The following is a 20,506-nucleotide window of genomic DNA, read 5'->3' on the forward strand; positions in this document are numbered from 1 at the left end:
TCTCACCAGCTGCCCTCTCCCAAGACCTCTGTTAAGGAGAGAGGGCCCACAGCTAGAGCTGGCCCTACATCCAATAGAGACCTTCTACCCAGTTATGTCTTACTGTCCTATTCATGTCTGCCACCCTTTTCCAAGTTTCCTGCTTTGGAAGCTCTGGGAAGCAACACCCATTTAAAAAATCCAGCGCCCCCTGGTGGCCTGAGTGTGTTTTCCTCCATTTCTCCGTCCCTTATGCCCCAGAATGCCAAGTGGTAGGCAAGGCCATCTTCATGGTGTGCACCTATGCAGCTTGGTTCACTGCTCTGCTGTTGCCAGTTTGAAATTCGTAAGTTTTAAACGGGGAGGCCACATTTTCACTTTGTACTCTGCTCCTCAAATTATGAAGCCAGTCCCAGGAGCAGGATGTCCTTCTGGGGAGAGGGGTATTTGCTATGAACCCTACTTTTTGGTGGTGTTGGCAAGAGGGATGGACAAAACAAGATAACTCAGCTGGGTCTAGCACAGAGGGAAAGAGGGAGGAAGGTGCTCAGTGGTGTGCTGGGAGGGTCAGAGAAGACGTCCTGAAAGAGGTGGGACACACACCTGCTCTTATCTTACCTGCCTCCTTTCTCCCCTCGGCCAGGCCTGTCCACCTCGTTCCCCATCGATGGCACCTTCTTCAACAGCTGGCTGGCACAGTCGGTGCAGATCACAGCGGAGAACATGGCCATGAGCGAGTGGTCACTAAACAATGGGCACCGCGAGGACCCTGCTCCGGGGCTGCTGTCGGAGGAGCTGCTGCAGGACGAGGAGACTCTGCTGAGCTTCATGCGGGACCCCTCCCTGCGACCTGGTGACCCTGCCAGGAAGGCCCGTGGCCGCACCCGCCTACCTGCTAAGAAGAAACCACCACAGGATGGGCCTGGTTCACGGACGACTCCAGACAAACCCTCCAAGAAGCCCTGGGGCCAGGATGCTGGCAGTGGCAAGGGGGGTCAGGGACCACCTGCGAGGAAGCCACCACGGCGAACGCCTTCTCACCTGCCGTCCAGTCCTACGGCTGGGGACTGTCCCATCCCAGCAGCTCCCGAGAGCCCGCCACCACTGGCCCCTGAGACCCCGGACGAGGCAGCCCCAGTGGCTGCCGACTCGAATGTCCAAGTGCCTGGCCCTCCGGCCAGCCCCAAGCCCTCGGGCCGGCTCCGGCCGCCCCGAGAGAGCAAGGGAACCCGGAGGTCTCCAGGTGCCAGGCCTGATGCGGGGACAGGACCACCTTCTGCTGTGGCCGAGAGGCCAAAGGTCAGCCTACACTTTGACACTGAGACTGATGGCTACTTCTCTGATGGGGAGATGAGCGACTCAGATGTGGAGGCTGAGGACAGCGGGGTGCAGCGGGGTCCCCGGGAAGCAGGGACTGAGGAGGTGGTCCGTATGGGGGTACTGGCTTCCTAAGTCACCCTTACCCCTGTCCTGGGCCCTACCCTGTTCCCCCATGAGGCCTCAGCCCAGTCACAACTGCCATTTCCAATCTCTGCTGAGTGTCTCAGACCCTTGAGGTTGCCACTCTGTTGTGGTTTTATTTTTAATATAGAAAGAGTTTCAAATTCCACACTGTTGTCTTTCCTCTGTGCTGGCCTAGGACATTAGGATTCCTTCCACGGCTCCGGCCACAAGGACCACACCAGGTCCTGTGCACCATCCCTGCCGCGGCAGCATCCCCACCCGGCCCATGCGGCATTGCTGGGCTCCTGGCTAGATGTAGGCAAGGTGAAGGAGAGCTCAGGACTCCAGGCCGCTGCCACCGGGTGACACAGACTTGTTTGGGCATTATTTCATGGCAGATGGGCCAGCCCAGGGCCTGCCCCACCTTGCCCTCAAATCCCACTGGGGTCCATTTGGGGGGGTCCTGCTGCACTCCACTGATCCCCTAGGAAGTATAATAAGTGATAACCCAGCCAGAGTCTACTCACTGTCACAAGCACAACGAGCTTATATGAGAAAGCACTGAGGGGGCGTTGAGGGCCCGCTGGTTCCAAGGGAACCACAGCTGTTCCTGATCAACCCACATCATCTGAGGCCTGCCCGCCCACCCCGCGACCCTCCACTCCCTTGCTGCTCTGCCCCTGCTAGTGCCCAGCCCAGCGGCTCTGGGAAGGGCTTCCCAGAATCCTTCCTGAGCTGTGCCATTTTCTCAGGGGACTCCCAAACAGCCAGCCGCCAGTGCCGGCGGAGGGCTGTGAGGGAGGGCCAGTGCCCAGACGGGGGCGTGGGGCTCAGGCTTGCTCACTGCAGAGAATCACTCTGGAGCTGCAACTTCCTTCCTTCCTTCCTTCGGGGCCAGTCTCGGCCGAGGTCTGGTCAGTCCCAGACAGCTGACCAGACCAGACCGTTTGCCTTTTCAAGTTTCCCAGTCCTGCTAAGAGATGAGCTTCTTCCTTAGTTTCTTTTTGGAAACTCCTCCTTCCAACAAGCAGTGGGATCCCGGGGCCCAGGGCGGGTCAGTGATGGCCTACTGGGGCTGTTTTAATTCTTGCTGGATCTTCCTGGTTCCTCTGTCCCTCCGAGCCTTAACCCCCTTTCCCAGCCGTGCCCTCCTCTCCCCACCATCACCCTCCTGCCTTCCCTGCCCCACCCTCCCTCTAGGTCCCAGGTAGTAGCTCTGAAAAGTTTCAGTGGAGTGGCCCCAGGGTGATAGCTCAGGGAACAAACAAAAAAAAGGAATTCAGTGAAAACATGTTTTTTTTCTTTTATGAATTACTCCTGGGTCACTTCTGCCACTGGTAAAGCCAGAACTTCTCCAACAAGAACCTTGCAAAAGTCCAGTGAATCAGTCGAATCATTCTGTGGATGCCAAAGAATATTTTGACCATAACACAGCACAGCCTGGACCTGACAACTTGTCACTTGGACTTTTTTTTTTTTAATGGAGTTCTTTAGCAACCAAGTCTAGAAACATGTTCATTGCACACACCCAAGAAGGTGAGCCCAAGCTCTTGGATGAGGATGTTGTTCTGCTGCTGAACTGTTGGAACTGGGACCCTGGTGTTGCATTTCAGATCCTAGGCTGGGCCCGCTGTGAGCTCTCGTAGACTCCGAGGCTCACAGCGGGGAGGATACTGATGGTGAAACCAGCGTGGCAAGAGTCTTACCCTGGGGTTCCCTGCAAACAACACACAAAGCGCAAATCAGCAGGATAGGGAGCAGCCAGATCACCCATCCCCAACTCCAAACTGTAAAGGTACGACAGTGGCATGGTCATCGACACTCAGTTTCATGTGAATTTTATCAAAACAGGAAACAAAGATAATGACTAAGTTTAAAGGGTCGGACAGATTTGTCCAGTTGGAGCAGACTGGGAGTGGGCTTCAAGGACTTGGCGTTGGGATGGCATGAGCTACCCTGTAGAGTTTAGCCTGCCTGCCACCTTGGTAGTGGTGGCCAGTGTGCAGTGTCAGCGTCAGCATCCCAACACCATTCCTGTTTACTGCCTTTGAACAGACCTTCTTCCTTCCCCGTGCTTCGGGTCACCTCGGGTCACCTTGGGTCACAGCCTTGTCTGTGCTGGGTTGCCGGGTCTGACTTCACAGGAAGCAAAGGGACGAGCTTTAAAGAACAACCAAACTGTGCCATGGTGGGGTCGGGGGTGCATGCCCAGGAATGGCTCAGGTCCAGTAGACTTGCCCTCTGACCCTTCAGCCATCCTGAGGCAGAATGGGCTCCCTGAGGGTGAGGGCGGAGAGAGAACCAGGATGGGAGGGTAGTGGGTCTGGCTGAGGTCTGGACTGGGTGAGCCAGGCTGGGCAGCCAGCACTCTTGAGGGGGCCTCTGCTCAAGTTGGCCTCTGGATTCAGACCCTCTTCTCTACTGGCTCTTGTTTTGGACTGAACTGTCCCTGGGGCCCATGTCCTGCGTGGAGCCCAGGTGCTGTAAGGCTGGCTGGCAGATCTCCCAGGCCAGGCCCTAGAGCTGTCCTTGCAGGCCTCTCTCCACCTTTAGGATGTCCACAAGGCTACATGGAGGATAAGGAAGCCACTTCTCTCTGCTGGCCTTTCTGCCATTAGACACAGCCCCTTCACTTTTTCCATCCTACTGTCCGCAGTATAGATGGCTCTGCTGCCTCTGAGGTCACGGTGGGAAGCAGGAAAGGCAGAAGGCTGAGGCTGATCTTTGGCTTGACCACATCTGCCCACACTCCCTGGCCCTCCCCAAGGAGGGAGAAGCTGCTCCGGAACTCATTCTGGCTGTCATCCCCATCCTCCCAATCCCCACAGCCCACCACCTCCTCCCCCTCATCACCGTGAGAGAAGATAATGTGCAAGGAAAGTATTTTTATGCATCATAAATGTATTTTAGGATAAACAAGAAGAAGAAAGTTAGAAGGGTCTATTTTATTAAATGAGCTCTGACTTGGTGACAGTGAACATTTACAGTATAAGGTTCCAGGTTCCTTGGAGAAGCCACCCAGGTTTCCAAACATGGGTGTTGGACTGTGGGTGTGTGTGTGTGTGTGCCAGGGCACGTCTCGTGTGTCTGTGTGCATGTGTGTGGGTCGTGTATGGCACACTGTGGAACTTGCAGGGGCAATTCCTAGGGAGTCAACTGTCCAATTCTAACAGATATGGGCAACAGCTGGACCTGACATTTCCTTGCTCCCCACCAGATGTGGCCAACCTCTGCCGATGTCTGAAACTCTGCAGGATGGTCTGGATGCCTGTAGCAAGGCCCTTGGGGAGGCCACTCCTTATGCCCCTGCCCAGCTGGCCACATTGGTCAAAGAGCCAGGGCTGGAGTCTGGGACCTTTGGTTGTTCTTTAAGGCATTTCCTGCCACCATGTCCCTCAGATCCACAAACACTCTGTGCTCCACATCAGCTCGGGGTTGGGGGGAAGATATGAATGTCGCAGGAGGAGACACCTTCTGTCTTTGTTTCAAAGAAAGTGATGTGCCATTTGTTAATATACAAGAGAAATATTGAAAATATATTGAAAAGAGCAATTTTAAATTATTTTTGGCTTATGTTGCAATATTTATTTTCTTGTATTAGAAAAGATTCCTTTGTAGAGAAAAAATGTATTTTTCATTAATGCAAAGACCTATTTCTCCTTTTTGTACATTGTCCATGTTCGCTACCCTCAACGAGCAATAGAATGTATGGCCGCCTGGGGTGGCCGATGCCCGTGTGCCCTGCATGACTCTGTGTTGCCGCTGCTGCGTAGCTCCCAGTCCCATCCTGTCCTGCTCACTCATGGGGGTTTCCAGAGCCCAGCCCCTACCAGGGCCTGTGTCTTCAGGAGCCCTTTGCACTCCTCGTGTGTTGGCAAACGCAATTAATAAAGCAATGTTTTCTGTGCTGGCTGGCGTGAGGCTCCGTTGCATTGAGTGGGGTGGGGTAGGGGGTGCTCAGTGAAACAGCGAGTGTTCCCTGGGTGTCCCAAGGGACCTGCTGCTGCCTCCTAAGGAGTCGTAAAGTGATGGGCATAGTGAGTGCTCAGTACACACTGGGGCTGGGCGCTATTTCGTTTGTTCCTCCTTGCTTTCATCCCCTGGAGTTCAAAGTGGATGACAGAGCTACCCAAAGCCATACCTCTGGTAAGTGTCAAAGTCACTACCTCTTGAGCCACCTACCTGGGGCAGTGGGAAGGTTTGGGAGGAAACTTAGGCATCTATTCCTAGATCAGGAAAGATTTTTGCCCAGATTTGTTTTTCACTGATTATGTCCTGAGTACTTACTCTGGGCCGGGCTCTGTAATGTACGGGGAATGCAGCCACCATCTCTGCCCTGGGGGAGCTCATGGTCCAGCAGGGACACAGACAGTGAGGGCACTGGCAGGTACTATGAAGGTCTGGGTTGATCTGGGAGGGTGGACATTCAGGAAGGGTTACTCTAAGGAAGTAGCATCATTTGTTCATGCATTCATTCATTCATTCGACAGGTGGTCTCCTGACCATGTGTCTCATTCTGCCAGTGTGCTGGGTCGGATACTGTGGGTTCACCAGGACCCTGCCCTCCTAGAGCTTCCAGGCACCACAGGCCTGGAGAACAGTTGCTTGCCCAAGGAGAGCTGGATAGGAGGAAGGGACAATACGCACTCCAGGGAGAAGACTTGGCACATGCAAAGATGGATCAAGCTATTTGTGCAGGAGTCTTGGACCTCCTCTGAGAGCCTGAGGGGAGGCTGTGAAAAGGGGCTTGAATTGACTCAAGGAATCAAGCTTCTGGGGCTGCTGACTTAGTTGTTGACGTCTTTGTTGCCCTACATCCTCCCTGGAGCTGTAGAAGGGAGGTCCCCGAGGGCACCTCCAGATACAAAGTTCTGTGATTCCACGGTGCAGAAGGTGTTGGGAATAAGCCTGAGGTGGAGGGTGTTTGTGCTTTGAACACCTACGGAGGGAGAGTTTCCTCACTGACAGGCCACATCCCTGCCATAGGGACCAGGGAACCCTGTCTGACAGACACGGGTGTTCGCTCAAGGTTCTCGACTGAGAGTGAGATCCGTAATGGCAGAGTCAGCATGAGGCAGGGCTGAGGGGGCTCCTGGGTGGCCAGCCCCCCAGCTGTGGTTTGGGGTTGTCAGCTCTCTAGGCCGGCTGCCTTGGGCTCAGCACCCTAGCCTCTCTCTCCTCCTGGTGCCCACCCAAAGCCAGGCCCACTTGGCCTCAGTGCTCCAGAAGATGTGAGGCCCCGCTGCAAGGCCTGCAGCTGCACAGCTGATCCAGCTGATGACTGTGGGGCAGAAGTCAAGGCACCTGGGGGCCCCGAGGCAGCAGTGTTCTGAAAGAAATTAAGTGTGAGCCGTCTGTGTAATTCTAGCAGCCACATTTTTAAAAAGTACAAAGAAACAGGTAAAATGAGTTTTAATAACATTTTATTTAGTCTATTATATCCAAAATATGATCACTTGAACATGTAATCAATATAAAATAATTACTAACGGGCCAAGACAGAGGAGTCAGAGGGGAAGGCAGGTGTGGGCGCTTCCCGCGAGGGGCGGGCCCACTCACCGCGCTTCCTTCCTGCGCACGAGTCAGCGCTCCCAGCACCGCCCACCGGGCCCTGAGGACCCTGGGATGACCGCCTTCCCGTCTGCAGAGACCAGGCCAGTGTGGGAGACAGACTTTAATCCGATAGTCCCAAAGCAATGTACAGGGGCACACAGACTGCGTGGCAGGTGAGTGAAGGCTGCGGGGAGGGAGTTCTCTGCCCACCCTGAACTTCCCTTGTTCTGGCCAAGCTCCTGCTAGGTAGGGTCTGTGGCGCCATCTGCTGCCCAGCCCGGATGCCTCCAGCTCCGGGTCCCGAGGCCCACGGGGCAGGGGGCCAGGGCCACCCTTGCACTCCCAGTCTCAGGACCCCGGCCCTCTCCTCCCCTACACACCCCGCCGCCCTCTCCATAGCCCTTTGCCGGCCAGCTCGGAGAAGGCTCTTCTCTAGTCAGCCTTCAGGAACAGGGAGGCAGTTAAGGGACAAGAGACTCCCGGGAGGATAAGGCATTGTTTGAGGCCTGCTGGGGCCCAGGGGACCCAGGCCCTGCCTTTCTGTAACTGTGGAAGAAAGGGACGAAGTCGACAGCGGGTTGCAGGGGGAGCACCGCACGCTCCCTGAGCCGGCCTCCGCCCCTCGTCCGGCTCCCCGGTCCGTGCGCAGAGCTGCCAGAGGAGGCAGCAAAGGCCCCTTTTCGTGGAGATGAAGGTTCAGGACTCACAGAAGCGCCAGGAAATACAAGTTGCTCAGAGTGGTCTCACAGCTGCCCTCCTCTTCACAGGAGACCCCCACATTTCAGCCTCACCTCGCCAGGCTTTTGGGGGCATCCGCAAGGGCCAGTGCCTTCCCGCTGGGAGTGCTGGGCCTCTAGGTGCCCCTGTGTGTGTCTGCCTGCCCCAGCCCCCCAGTCTTCATTCCCCTGGTGAGAGACACACCATCTGGGGGTCGCCTGATAAGAGGAGATCATCAAATATAGATTTTAGGGCAGTCTTCTGGGGTTCATGCAGGCTTGCTGCCAAGAGTCAAAGGGAGGGAGGAAAGGATGGGGCTTAGTCAAGCAGGTGACTAAAGTGGCAAGCTTGTTGCATCCGGCTGGTGCTCTACACCCAGGGCTCCATGCCAAGCCTGGAGTTCAGAAGCATCCACACCAGCCTGTTGTGGGGACCTGGGTAGGGACACAGAGGCCCTGGTGCTGGCTGGTGAGGGTAGCAGTGGGTAATAGCTACAGTGGGTAGCAGGAACGGTTTCCAGATTGAGCAAATAGAAATACAGGACACAAAGTAAAATTAGAATTTCAGACAATGAGTGCTTCCTTAGTACAAGTATGTTCAAAATATTGCATCTTGTATGTTACCTGGCAGTCCTAGCAGGAGGCCTGGTGTCCCCCACCACACTGTGTACCAGGCAAAGAGCTGGTGCTAGTGAGCAGTTTACCATTGTGTATAAACGAGCAGATCCAGCACTGTCCTGACAGCCCCAACATGTTAACCCCTGCAGTGTGCAAGCAAGGGAAAGGGGCTGCAGCCATTGGCCAGGACATACAGAACCCAACCTGTGCCTTTCTTATCAAGCTACAGCCCCTGTTGCTTGCATCCCAGCCCAAGGATGAATAGAACTCCGAGGTGTCCTAGAAGGGACCCTGCTCCCTAGAGCTTGTTGAGGCCCATGACCCATTTATTATCTGACACAGGGCAGCATGTAAAGAGTTCACATTGGTTGCAGCACTATTCACTACAGCCAAGAGGTGGAAACAACCCAAATGTCCATCAATGGATTAATGGATAAAGAAAATGTTGTAGAACCTGCAATGGAATATTACTCATTCTTGAAAAGGAAGGAAACTCTGATACAGGCTACAACATGGATGAACCTTGAACACATTATACTAAGTGAAATAAACCAGTCACAGAGAAACACATACTGAATGATTCCACTGATATGAGGTATTAAATTAGGCAAACGCACAAACAGGAAGTGGAGTGGTGGTTGCCAGGGGCTAGGGCAGAGAAGGTGGTGGGAGTTGTTCAGGGGGTGCAGAGACAAGATGGGGGTTCAGGTGCACAGCAGTCTGCATACAGTTGACAGTATCATACTGCACACTTGGAAATTGTTGGACAGGTAAATTTTATTTTATGTGTAATTTTTGCCACAGTTAAAAAAAGAATACAGAGAAAAAATCCTGCTACATTTATTAATGCACAACTGCTTTGTTGCAACAAAAAAATGTGATGATAAGGAAAAATAAGTCATTCTGAAACATTGAAAAGTAAAAAGTTCATATTGGGCCTCTCTGCCCTTCCTGGGCTACCCATGATGCCCCTGGGTTCCCCCCCCCCAATCAAACTCAAACTCAAGGCATCTTTTTATGATTGTTAACCCCACCCCACCCCCAAGGTTTTTGCACAGTGCTGTAGGAAATATGGCTGACCCAGGATGAGGAGACCAGGGTGCTAGTCTTCTCTCTGCCATTGACTTAATGTACAGTTTTCCCATCTGTGGGATGGGAGAAGAGGATGGGAATACTGAGATCTCTAGGTTCTGGGGGAGATGTCCATGGTCAGGGGAAGTGGTCAGTGAGGGTCAAGTAAGAGCCTGCTGGGGCCCTTTATTTTACCTTAGGACCTGCTGGGTGGGGTGGGGCTGGCTGACACAGGGCACTAGGTGAGCCTCCAGACTGGACTCGGGCAGAGCAAGAGCTGGAAGAAGCTTGGGGCCTTTACACAATCAGAAAGCCTTTGTGGCCGCTGCCTCATCTGTCACCAGGTGAGGGGTCTGTAGGAGCACAGCATAGGCCGCGGGTGATCACCTGGTGGGACACAAGGTCTGGCTGGGATGGTGACAGGGTGAAGTACTGGAAGGAAAATGAGGCATCCGTCCTCCAGGGTTGGAAGGGGGCAGAGGCCTTGCGGGCAGGGTTGGGGACTCTGCGGTTTGGGTGATAGCAATTCTAGGGTGGGCTTGCCCAGATCTAGGGGTTCAGTTGGTGATGCTCCTTATTCTCCCTCCATCCTCAGTGAACACTGGTTTCATGTGACGGTTCAGGTCCAGAGAATTCGTGCATGACCACACTGCAAAGCAGAAAGCGACTAGAAATGGAGTCTTCTGGGCCTTAGGGTGGTAGATAAGGGGGAGAATCAGAGACCTGTATTTTTGCCCTTTCTGGGCCTCAGTTTCCTCATTTGTTACATGTGGATGAGAGTTCTTATATAGGGCGGCTACAAGTCACAAAATGGGCAGGGATATGAGGTGAGCAGAATGAGGAAACACTGAAGGGGTCAGAGGGAGGACGTAGGTTTAGGCATAGGGCGCTCTGACTCTGGCACACTGACCAGGGGCCACAAGGCCGAGGGATTTGTTTACTAGCTCCCTCTTCCTGGAATCTGAGCCCCACTGTTTACAAGCTGTCAAGGACTTCCCCGGGCCCAACCAGGACAACTGTGGTCTGGGGTCAGGGCAGGGACTGGCTGTGTGCAGCTCCCTGGGTAGGGGTGCATAGGAGCTGGTAGTAAGCACCCAGTGGTCATCATGGAAGCAGCTCATGCGATGCCTGGGCCGGAGAAACACCCACCTTCCCAGCATTCTGTGCTCCTTGGTGGCCATCCTGCACACCTGAAATCTTGTCAACTAGGACCCCAAAGGGAGCTGAATTCCTTCTCTCCCCAACCCCCACCCCTTTTGCAAAGAAGGCGAGTTCCATTGTTAGGGACCGAATGTTGTGATCACCACGAAGCTCAGAAGGGCACCAGGGCTTGGAGGAGAAATGGAGGGAGAGAAGTGACTCAGCAAAATAAATCTTAACCTGTGAATATTCTGAACTGCTATTCTGGGACTCTGGATGACTGCCTGGTTCTGTTGACAGGTGTTTGGTATACAAAGCCTTGTTTCTCACATGCCAGCCATAATGTTCATGCTCACCAGCTTCAGGAAGGAAGCCTAGGAGGCTTGGGAAAGAGGTGTGGTGGGTGGGCCTGATAACTGCCTCGTCCAGTGTTAAGACTCCCAAGTGGGCTCATGTCATAGGGAGCAGTGTGCGCTTAGGGACATCAGGAACCAGACGGTATTCTCAAATCTTAGGGACCCCTCTACTGTCCAGGAGCACTTTTTCTGGTCAAGAAGTGGTGTGGGACCAGCACCAACCTGCTCCATCAATCCTGGTTCCTGCTCAGCCCTCTTCCGAGGTGATAAGGACCTCAGGGTCTGGGGACTGGGGAGAGGGCATGAAAGCTCATCTTGCCTCCCACCTTCTCTAGGACAGCTTCTGAATTCTAGTGACAGAGAGTCTGTCAGTTTACAAGCAACCCACTGCTAAGCCATCTGTGTTAAATTAAAATCATCTTCCTTAAATTTAGCTGTAATTGTTGCCTTGAAACTATCTTTCTATTCACAGGTTGTCCTGAGCCCTGGAGCCACAGAGATGAGGACCAATCTAGTGCTCACTGGGCAGCCCTTGGGTGATTTGATGAGTTAGGATACCCTGCCCACCTGCCTTTTCAAGTTCAGGGCTTTCCTAGGGGACCAGAAGGCAAGGTACCCCCTCCTCTGCTTCCATCACACGTCTGACTGCTTGATGGATGGAACCACCACATCCACATACTGTGCAGGAGAAGCCAGTCCCAGGTAAGAGGTTTGTGGAGGGGGGTCAGAGAGGGGACAGATGCGGTCTCTGCTCCTCTCTCCCAGTGGTACCCTCAGTGAGCCCCACCTTCCACCCCCTCAGCTGATGTTTTGAGGTTGGCGATAGCTGTTGTGTCAACAGCTTCAGCTTGTGTTTTAGTTTGACCTCAAACCAGCGTCTTCCCCGTGGTCAGTGCCACACGTTCTGGTGCACAGCTCTATGGTCAGTGTGGCATTTTGAGAAGGACACATCTCTATCCAGGTGGTCCCAACTTCAAATAGCATGTCCTGATTCTGAGCTGCTGGCCCCACGAGCAGGCTCTCCTGGCAGGTCACTGGCTCCTACCTTGGGCTGGAAAACATGGTCATGTGTCATAAAATGTCATAAAATGGTATTGGTGTTAGAAATAGCCTACTTTTCATGACAGGTGAGGAACAGGTTGAAAGATGGGAAGGAGTGGCCCTGCTCTCCCGCCTACTCCTCAGGTCAGGCCTCATCCTCTCATCTTCCCTTCCATCCCGGCCTCCTGCTGATACTCCCCCAACAGTACCTCTTCAGACACTGAGCTCCACCAGCCCCCAGTCACAGTGCGCCCTTTTCTGCCCTGCCTTCGCCCTTGCTCTTCTGCCTGCCTGGACTGTCCTCTCATCTCTCTTACCCCTTCTCCTCTAGCCAGTTTGAACTCCTTCAAGATTCAGCTCCAGTGTCCCCTTTCTATAAACCAAGACAGTGTTTGAGGGCCCTTCCCTTTTGCATTCCATGATGCCTTGGGCAGACCTCTGCCCATTTTTTGTCATCTGATGTCAGCCCTCAGCAGGCAGGTGTTGAGGAAATGCCTGCTGACTGATGGGAGGAAAGGTAGATAGAAAGGAAGGCCAAGTGCCTGAACCTGAATCCAGCACCAGCACAATACTTGGAAAATGCCTGGTGATGCCTAGTAGCTTTTCACTCGTAAGGCTTTGTGTGTGAGAGAGAAAAAAAGAGAGAACCTGGTGAGTAGGGACCCTGCCCCCTATTCGCCCAGCCCAGCACTGGCACATAGAGTGGTGGGCAAAGGCCGCCCACTCATCTTGTCATCAGAAGGGCCAGGCATTGATTTTCCAGGATGGCAGATTGAGGCCCCAGAGAATCCAAGAGGGGTCCTCCTGCCACCTGACTCCTGGAGGACTGATGACTCTGAGCCCAGCCCCAAATAGATGCTGAGGTGGAAAAAAGCTGACTGTTCTCTAAATAGCTTTGTGCCCCTGCCATCTGCTGCCAGACAGGGAAGAAAGGGAGGAAACCTTTATGGTTTCCTTCAAGAGCTGTCAGAGCTGTGTCCCCGTGCAGTGGGGTCCCTCAATGCAAACAAGCTCCCACTGTTTTTCCTCTTTGGGGCCTAGAACGGGGCTGGAACTGTCATGTTCTGTCCTTTCCCCCCAAATAGGGGTTCTTCGCCATTCAGGTGTCAAAAGTGAAGTTCCTAGAATGGAGGAAAGTCAACTTGCTTTTCTCCAGACTGCAGTTAATCCAAGTGGCTTCTCAACCAAGACGTGGGTCTAGAGATGCCAACCCAAACCCAAAGGGCCAGGAGTGAATACTAAAAATGTTGCTGTAACTTGGCACTGTTTGCAATCTCTCTAGTTTCTGAGATTCTGCTAATCCTGGATGAAATGGGACTACAATCCCACTGTTGCTTTTCACAGTCAGTTCTTTTTAGCTCAAGAAAGCAGTGAACAAAAACCTCTATTTTGACATCCAGTTTCTCTCTGGTCACCTGTACCTCACCACCAATGATTTCTTCCCCTTCTGTACTTTTAACAGCCACGAAACACGGCACCCATGAAGATTTTTTTTAAAACATTTTTTTATTGAGTTACAGTCATTTTACAGTGTTGTGTCAAATTCCAGTGTAGAGCACGATTTTTCAGTTATACATGAACATACATACATTCATTGTCACATTTTCTTTCGCTGTGAGGCACCACAAGATCCTGTATATATTTCCCTGTGCTACACACTACAATCTTGTTTATCTATTCTACATTTTGAACTCCCAGTCTGTCCCTTCCCACCCCTCCGTGAAGATTTTGACTGTGGAATGTTACCCATTAACCCACGCCCTTTCAACAGGATCAAGTAAGAAAGCACTTCAGTTTCTTTTTGCAACACTATCAGCTAGTTTGTAGTAGCACAATGCCATCACTGAAGTCAGTGACTTTGATAAACATGTTAAATTTTTCACCATAATACACCAAATCTTAAAATCCACATTCCAAAGCAAGGCGCAAGGCTTCCTTTGCTCACTAAATAATAGCCAGAAAATTATTGAGCCTTGGTGACTGATTTTAAATAAACCGAGTTGAGGTTTTGTAACATATAGGCCTTGGTCAATTAACTGAATCCCCAGCTGAACCCTGTAAAAGGGATGCAGCAGAAACTGGGCCTGTTTTAGGACCTTTGTTTTGTTTCAGGACTTTTGTTTTTAAACATCAGGTTAGGAGGATGGTGGCCACCACCCAAAGGACTTTATTTACAGTTTCCTAGCTTCTCTGTTCCCAACAAGGGGCCTTTCACACTCTGCTGGGGTTGTGACATTGTATTACTTGTACCTTTAGTGCAAATATCAGAGTTTAGTGGAAGACTATGTAGCTCAATTCAAGAAGATGAGTTAAATGAACTGGACTTTATTTTCTTAGCATTCGTCCCTTCAGTGCATTTACTATTTCTATCTACTTGTTAGCTTCAACAAATAACTTCAGCCAGTACTAAATCTCTACTTGATGGACCCAATTGTAATCAAATCGTGACTGGTTGTGTTAAAAGAGCCAGCACAAAGCTTGTTGTCATCCTGCATCTGGTTATAGTGGGAAGGTTAAAGGGATGGCTTTAAACGGGTTTTATATTTGGATTTATGTTTCAAAAGGGGCTTGATAATCCTTATCAAAATGACTAATTTTTTTCTTCACTGATTGGCCAATGATCATTTAGTGTTACCAGTTTTGTTATATTACTGTTTCTCCTAAATGAAAATCTACACACTCTGGCATCAGAAACACCTGAGAAGCTTGTTGAAGATTTGGATTCCCGCCACCCCAGATTTACCGAATCACAATCTTTGTTGAGATTTTACTTTCTGCCGTGTTTTTTTTAAAAGCCCCTCCACCCCACCCACCCTCACCCCACCTCAGAGCTTCTGACGCACACTAAAGCTAGAGACCCTTCACGTAGACAAAAGCAACCAGCTGACTTGCTTCACATTCCCACTGAGTTGGCATTGTGTAAGTCAGTCCTACTGCAGTTTGCCCATAAGTTGTTTTCAGTCTTAGGAGGCAAATTAGACCTCGGTACCTACGCAAAGTTTCCTTGGAATCCTTGCACAAAGGGCAAGTTGATTATCTTAGTAATTTCAAAGTCCAAGAAATTTCTGATAAGCACAATGAAAATTACAATTGGATGATAAGAATGGAACTTGACACCAGAGTGTTTCAAAGACCAAGTAAGCATTTTATTTTTCTATTCCTGACACTCAAATTCATAGGGGATGAAAAGATAATATAACATAATCAAAATAACATACAAACACAATTCAAGAACATTTAACCATCTATTGTAGCTGTAAAATACATAAAGGTAAACAGAAATATCTTCATATAAATTAATGCTTAACCATCTGTATACACTGTAAAACAACTGTTAAAATTCACACTAAGATGCTAGTGCAAGCAGTGGTGTACAAAAGTGCAAACAAGGTTAGTGATGAAAAACTTATCACCAACTTACCATTTCAACATACTCTGCATTCAGCCAAATACTGAAGGAAGGCCTCGCCACAGAAAACACTTTGATCACTTTTAAATTAACTTGACTACATGCACCCTGCGTGCTCCTGCCTCAGTATGGAAACTGATCATGAGTTCAGGTGAGGAGCAGCACCAGGGAATCCAGAAACCCACATGGCCATTCTGATGTGAATCTTCACACTTGACACTGAAAACAATTTCAAGGACAATTTGTATGTCAAAACCTGTAGAATTATCACCTTCCTTTACCTCCAAATATTTAAAACTAAAATTAAATCTAATCTCCTCCTCATTTAAAATGCACACTGAGAAGAATTTATCCACTCCAGTGCAGCTTTTCCTAAGATAATAATTCTGTGTGAAATCACTCAAAAGCCTTTCTCATTTCTGCCCCCAAATCTAGTTGGGACAGGGCACTCCTGAAACAAAGTTTTCCTTCGATAAATTTGCTTCCTTTACTGTGATTACTTTGGATTCTGTTTAAAAGTGTGGTCAAAGCCTAGAACAATCAGTCAGTGGCATTAAATATATTAGCTACTTATGTTCTAAATTATGAGGACAAAAATTAGTTGATTCAGAACTGCATCTTCAGTAGACTCAGGTTCCCTTTAAATCAGGATCTTTTTATCCAGGAGCAGGCTGGGGCTTTGTGATGGGGACAGCTGCAGGGTTCAGGAGTGGAAACAAGTTTTTTTTAACAAAATCCCACTTTATACAGCAGCACAGTTCCGTATTTCGAGAGTTTGTTCCTCTTTCTTTCTTTCTTTCTTTCTTTCTTTCTTTCTTTCTTTCTTTCTTTCTTTCTCTTTCTTTCTTTCTTTCTCTCTTTCTTTCTCTCTTTCTTTCTCTCTTTCTTTTTCTTTCTTTCTCTCTTTCTTTTTCTCTTTCTTTCTTTTTTTGGTTATAAAGCACTAATTTGCATTTCAAAAGAAGCACAGTGACTAAAGTGACCAGAAGCATCAATATGTAGCTTTGAGAATTTAGTTAATTGAAGATACAGTTTTCTGCACTCTTCAATTTATAGCAAAAAAAAAAAAAAAAATTAAATAAAAAATTAAAGGTTTATAGAAAAAACCTTTAATTCCCTATTAATTTTTCATCAATAAGTTTATATTTGCTAATCTCTATTTTTTAATGCTTTCTTGGAGATTTTTTGAATGTTTTACATGTTTAAAATGATCCAAACAATATATTCTAAATAAAATCAACATGAGCTAATCTGAATGACTTCCCTTTATGTTAGCTACTTTCATTATATTCTGGTCAAAATTTATTTGGCAATAAGTCCTTGCAAACTTCAGTCATGTTAACTAACAAGACTGAAATTCCACATTGAGTCACATATAATATACAGTTTCAGAAAATGTACACCTATCTCCTGAAACTCTTAAATCATGTCAAGTAGAAGTATACTGTTTTTAATGACGGAACTTTCCAAAATGCTGGAATTGAATGTGGTTAATCAAATCATTTTGCAGAAGGCAAGAAACACTATTATCACAGCTATTACCCTATTTTAATGATTTACAAGTAGTTTATGAGCACTGTAGAGAAGTGTGAGCCAGCTGAAAATGAAGGAAAAGAAACAATGTTCTGTGTATCAGTTGTAAACCACAGTATATTGGTATGCATACACAGGCACACAAAACTAAAATTTAGATCTATGCAGGCAACATCTAAATTCATACTTCTTTGGCACTCAGAGATGCTGGGTCAACTAAGCCAATGGTGCAGAATATTTTTTCCCTCTGCTTTAGGAAATGTCTGTGCCACAATTTTAAAATGCTGTAATCCCAATTCTAAAAATTCACCGAGATAAACTGGAATCCATCCATGTAACCAGTTACTCAAAAGTATACCAGCAGTCACTGAAACAGGTGTGGGGTTAAGAGTCTCTTTAAAAATAGAAAAGCCAGCTGAGGTCTAATATTTTTAGAGTTTTGGACTTAAGATTCTAAAATATATTTTGAACACTTCCTGCTTTATATGAACTCCAGTCTTGTAATACAATAGTGTTAATTACATGTTCACCATTTGCAGTGGGAGGTACAAAATTAACCCATGTCCCCCAGACTAGCATTTACCTGAAAAATACTCCACAAATGCACACACCTGCACAGGCACGTAGAGAGAATATATGCTTCTACTGCTTCTTGCCCTTCTCTTAACTTACTTTCCTGAAAGAACCAGGGATCCTGGTGTGTGCTTGAGGCGCTCTCAGAGCTGGATGGGGGACTGTCAGTCCCACTTCCCGGGAGCTGGCGGAAAGCTCGCTGCTGCTACGTGCAGCTTTATTTCCAGAGGTTCAGGCCCTAAGACTCTCACATGACTGGGAAAATATCCACAGTTTAACTGTGGTCCAGAAAGTGACTCTGTTTCTTTGATCCCAGTGACAGACCTAGAGTGAGCGTTCTGGAGCAAGACATTTCGTACCAGGAAGCAAATCCCCTCTAGAGAAACCAGAAAGCTTTTTCCTGTACACCAATTTATAACACAAACAATTAACTTCTCAAGTATCACAATAGATACTAGGAAATACTTGAAGAAAGGCATGTCCCTGTAAATACTGAGAACAGATACCATCAGCGAGAGGCAGTTACTTTTAATAAGGCTTCATTCTGTTCAGTCAGGACATTAAAGTGAGTACTTTAAACATACCTGGCAGAATAGAACAAGAGGCTGAAATGTCATTTCCTACTTTACCCATAGTGCTACTGATGTTCTAGGCAGGGAGGGGGCTTCTTTATTTTCATGTAGAAGGAAGCTGAAAGTGGAACAGAATAGCTACATTCCTAAAACCAAATGTTACGGTGAAAAAACCTTGTTGATTTAGCTAACTAGTAATTCCTTCCAGGTACATCCCTCAATCCTTATTTGCCTCATGTTATATTACTGATGACAGAAAGGACTGATTTGGGCAACCGCTAGAGAAAACACTAATTTTGATATTAAAATTATTTTTGATGGAATTAGAGCAATTTATTCTCAATGGAATTAGTTAAATACTATAAAACCTTGGTTTATAACCAAGGGAGGAATCTTAAACTTGAGAGTCTTTAAAAATAAATATTTGGCACTTGTTTTTCATCTAATTATGGAAATCTCAGGGAAAAAAAGAACCCAATTTTCTTAGGAAATTAAAATGCTTTAAAAAGCTAACTAAAATCTTATTAGAAAGTCTGTCAGTGAGGCTTGTAGACACTATCACATGGTAAGCATTATATCCAAAAACAAAAGCGTCTGTGCTATAAAGTAAGAGCTAGTTGAGAGTAACTGAGAAAAAAAGAAAAATACATGAATTCATTTTCTTCCCACCAAGAAATCAAATATGGTAAAGAATGCAAAAGAGCCATGGGATAGGAGCAAAATCCCCACATATCTCAGTGACAACTGAAGCAGAACAGCCTTTCTTTTTCCTCAGATGCAGGCCTCTGTGATGAAACTGCGCACAAGATCCCACCTGTCACTTGCCCTGGTTGAGTACCATTAAGTATGAAGAGACTGGGGAGTACCTCTATCTGTGGGGGACTGGTGCCTGTCACTACTCGTGGGGAAGAGGCACAGATTACCAAACTACGCGCCAATAAGACTGGAGCACTTCAGAACCAGACAACTGGAATGGGCCTATCAAACCAAAAATGAACCTTGTGTTGTACCAGAAGGCGTGGTTTTCCTCAGAAGGCCGATCTGACAGGGACCAGGACACAGACCCCATCAGCACTGGTAATGGTAGTGTTACTGATGAAAATACGTACGATTCAGAGATTAATGTGGTATAAGGTATAATCAAACAACTGTCTCCTGGTAAATGCAAAGCCTCTTGGGACTTAAACATTATTCTAATATTCTGAAGCAATCTCCTTTCCCAGCAACCCCCTCATATGTATAATATGAAACAGGCCAAATTTCAGAGCATACTAACTAGATAAGACACATTACAATGAAACATTTGCCCAACAAGAATGCCAAACATTAGAGTTTGTTTTATTGCATGACGTTTGCATAAGAAAAAATACTGAAAATTTTAAGGCATCATGCAATCAGTAAGCTAATTGTTAACTGTTCACTTAAGATAGGTGGACATATAATCTAAAATTTAAAAACTAGTTCCAAAAAAGTACATAAAAAATTTAACATCATGAGCTTTTAAATATGGTTTATATTTGTAGTTTCATGTTAAAAAGTGCTTCAAATGTACTCTGGAAAGTTGCTCTTTATAAATGGTGCTGAGGGTAATGTCAGATTATAAACTGTAAAAACTATTTTTATGGAATTAGAAAGCTAACATTGTGATATTCAAACTTACTTGTATCAGTTTTCAATTCTCACTCAAATTAAGTTGATAGAATATTAATAATCTAAAAAACATCTGTTTTCTAACCAACAAAAGTCTATTGAATTCAAGTTATGCATGTTGAGTGATCAAATCTCTGAGTAGGCCTGAATAGTGAGACCTGGAACTGATGCCGACTGCTGTTAATCAATGTACTGTGCCATCCAGCGGAAGCCTTCTCCGTAGCCTTGTCTTTTGAGCACACTGCACATGAAAACTTCTAAGGGCCGGGCATTCAGTTCTTTCAGAGAGACACTGCCCTGGAAGAGAAGATGCATGTGATGCTGGATGACCCAGTAGAACTGCAGCTCGTACACCTTATAACAAAGGGTGACTGTGATAAAGCCGTGGCTGGGCTGTTGGACATCCACGTCCCCTAAACATGCAGGAAGCTTCCTCCTCTCTACTGTAGGACAGGATGTCCCCTCGGTGGGACAGGGGTGAGCTTGTGAGGCACACAAGAATGAAAATAATCTGTGACTTAGAAAAAATTCAAGTTACCCAACTGGCTTCACCAATATTAAAGACAAACATTCTCTGAGTAGGTTTATGACTAAACAAGGCATTCCTTAAAATTAATGTAGAGTCGACTTATTAAAAAGAAGAGAAAGAGGAGGGGAGGGTGTAGCTCATGTGGTAGAGTGCATGTTTAGCATACATAAGGTCCTTTGTTCAATCCCCAGTACCTCCTCTAAAAATAAATAAGTGAACCTAATTATCTCCCCCATCTAAATAAATAAACAAATAGATAGATAGATAAAAATTAAAAAAGAAAAAGAGAATAGACCAAAGTCTACTTTATCTAACACATGAGC

At 47.8% G+C, this 20,506-nt stretch overlaps 2 protein-coding genes and 1 long non-coding RNA gene across 14 annotated transcripts in view; 2 read left to right on the plus strand and 1 right to left on the minus strand.

The window, feature by feature from the left end:
• JADE2 (jade family PHD finger 2) overlaps positions 1 to 5,329 on the plus strand; it is a 133,020-nt gene extending 127,691 nt beyond the window's left edge. For all 11 annotated transcript variants that reach the window (XM_064484288.1, XM_064484289.1, XM_031449018.2 and 8 more), the window contains one exon: positions 623 to 5,329. In XM_064484288.1, coding sequence (XP_064340358.1) covers positions 623 to 1,431 — 809 coding nt within the window. In that variant the 3' untranslated portion in view covers positions 1,432 to 5,329. The remainder of the gene's footprint in view (positions 1 to 622) is intronic.
• A 1,679-nt stretch (positions 5,330 to 7,008) lies between these two features.
• Positions 7,009 to 19,762, plus strand: LOC105090332 (uncharacterized). Its single transcript, XR_837251.3, has 3 exons — positions 7,009 to 7,148; positions 11,349 to 11,578; positions 18,780 to 19,762. It is a non-coding gene; the product is annotated as an uncharacterized LOC105090332 (long non-coding RNA).
• SAR1B (secretion associated Ras related GTPase 1B) overlaps positions 15,040 to 20,506 on the minus strand; it is a 28,041-nt gene continuing 22,574 nt past the window's right edge. Inside the window, exon 7 of one of the 2 annotated variants that reach the window (XM_064484290.1) lies at positions 15,040 to 15,545. In XM_064484290.1, the coding sequence (XP_064340360.1) occupies positions 15,534 to 15,545 (12 nt within the window). In that variant the 3' untranslated portion in view covers positions 15,040 to 15,533. Of the gene's footprint in view, positions 15,546 to 16,108; positions 19,952 to 20,506 lie in introns of those variants that run through there. The other variant, XM_010981568.3, reaches the window with a different exon arrangement.

This window comes from Camelus dromedarius, chromosome 3 (assembly GCF_036321535.1).
Source record: "Camelus dromedarius isolate mCamDro1 chromosome 3, mCamDro1.pat, whole genome shotgun sequence".
Taxonomy (NCBI): domain Eukaryota; kingdom Metazoa; phylum Chordata; class Mammalia; order Artiodactyla; family Camelidae; genus Camelus; species Camelus dromedarius.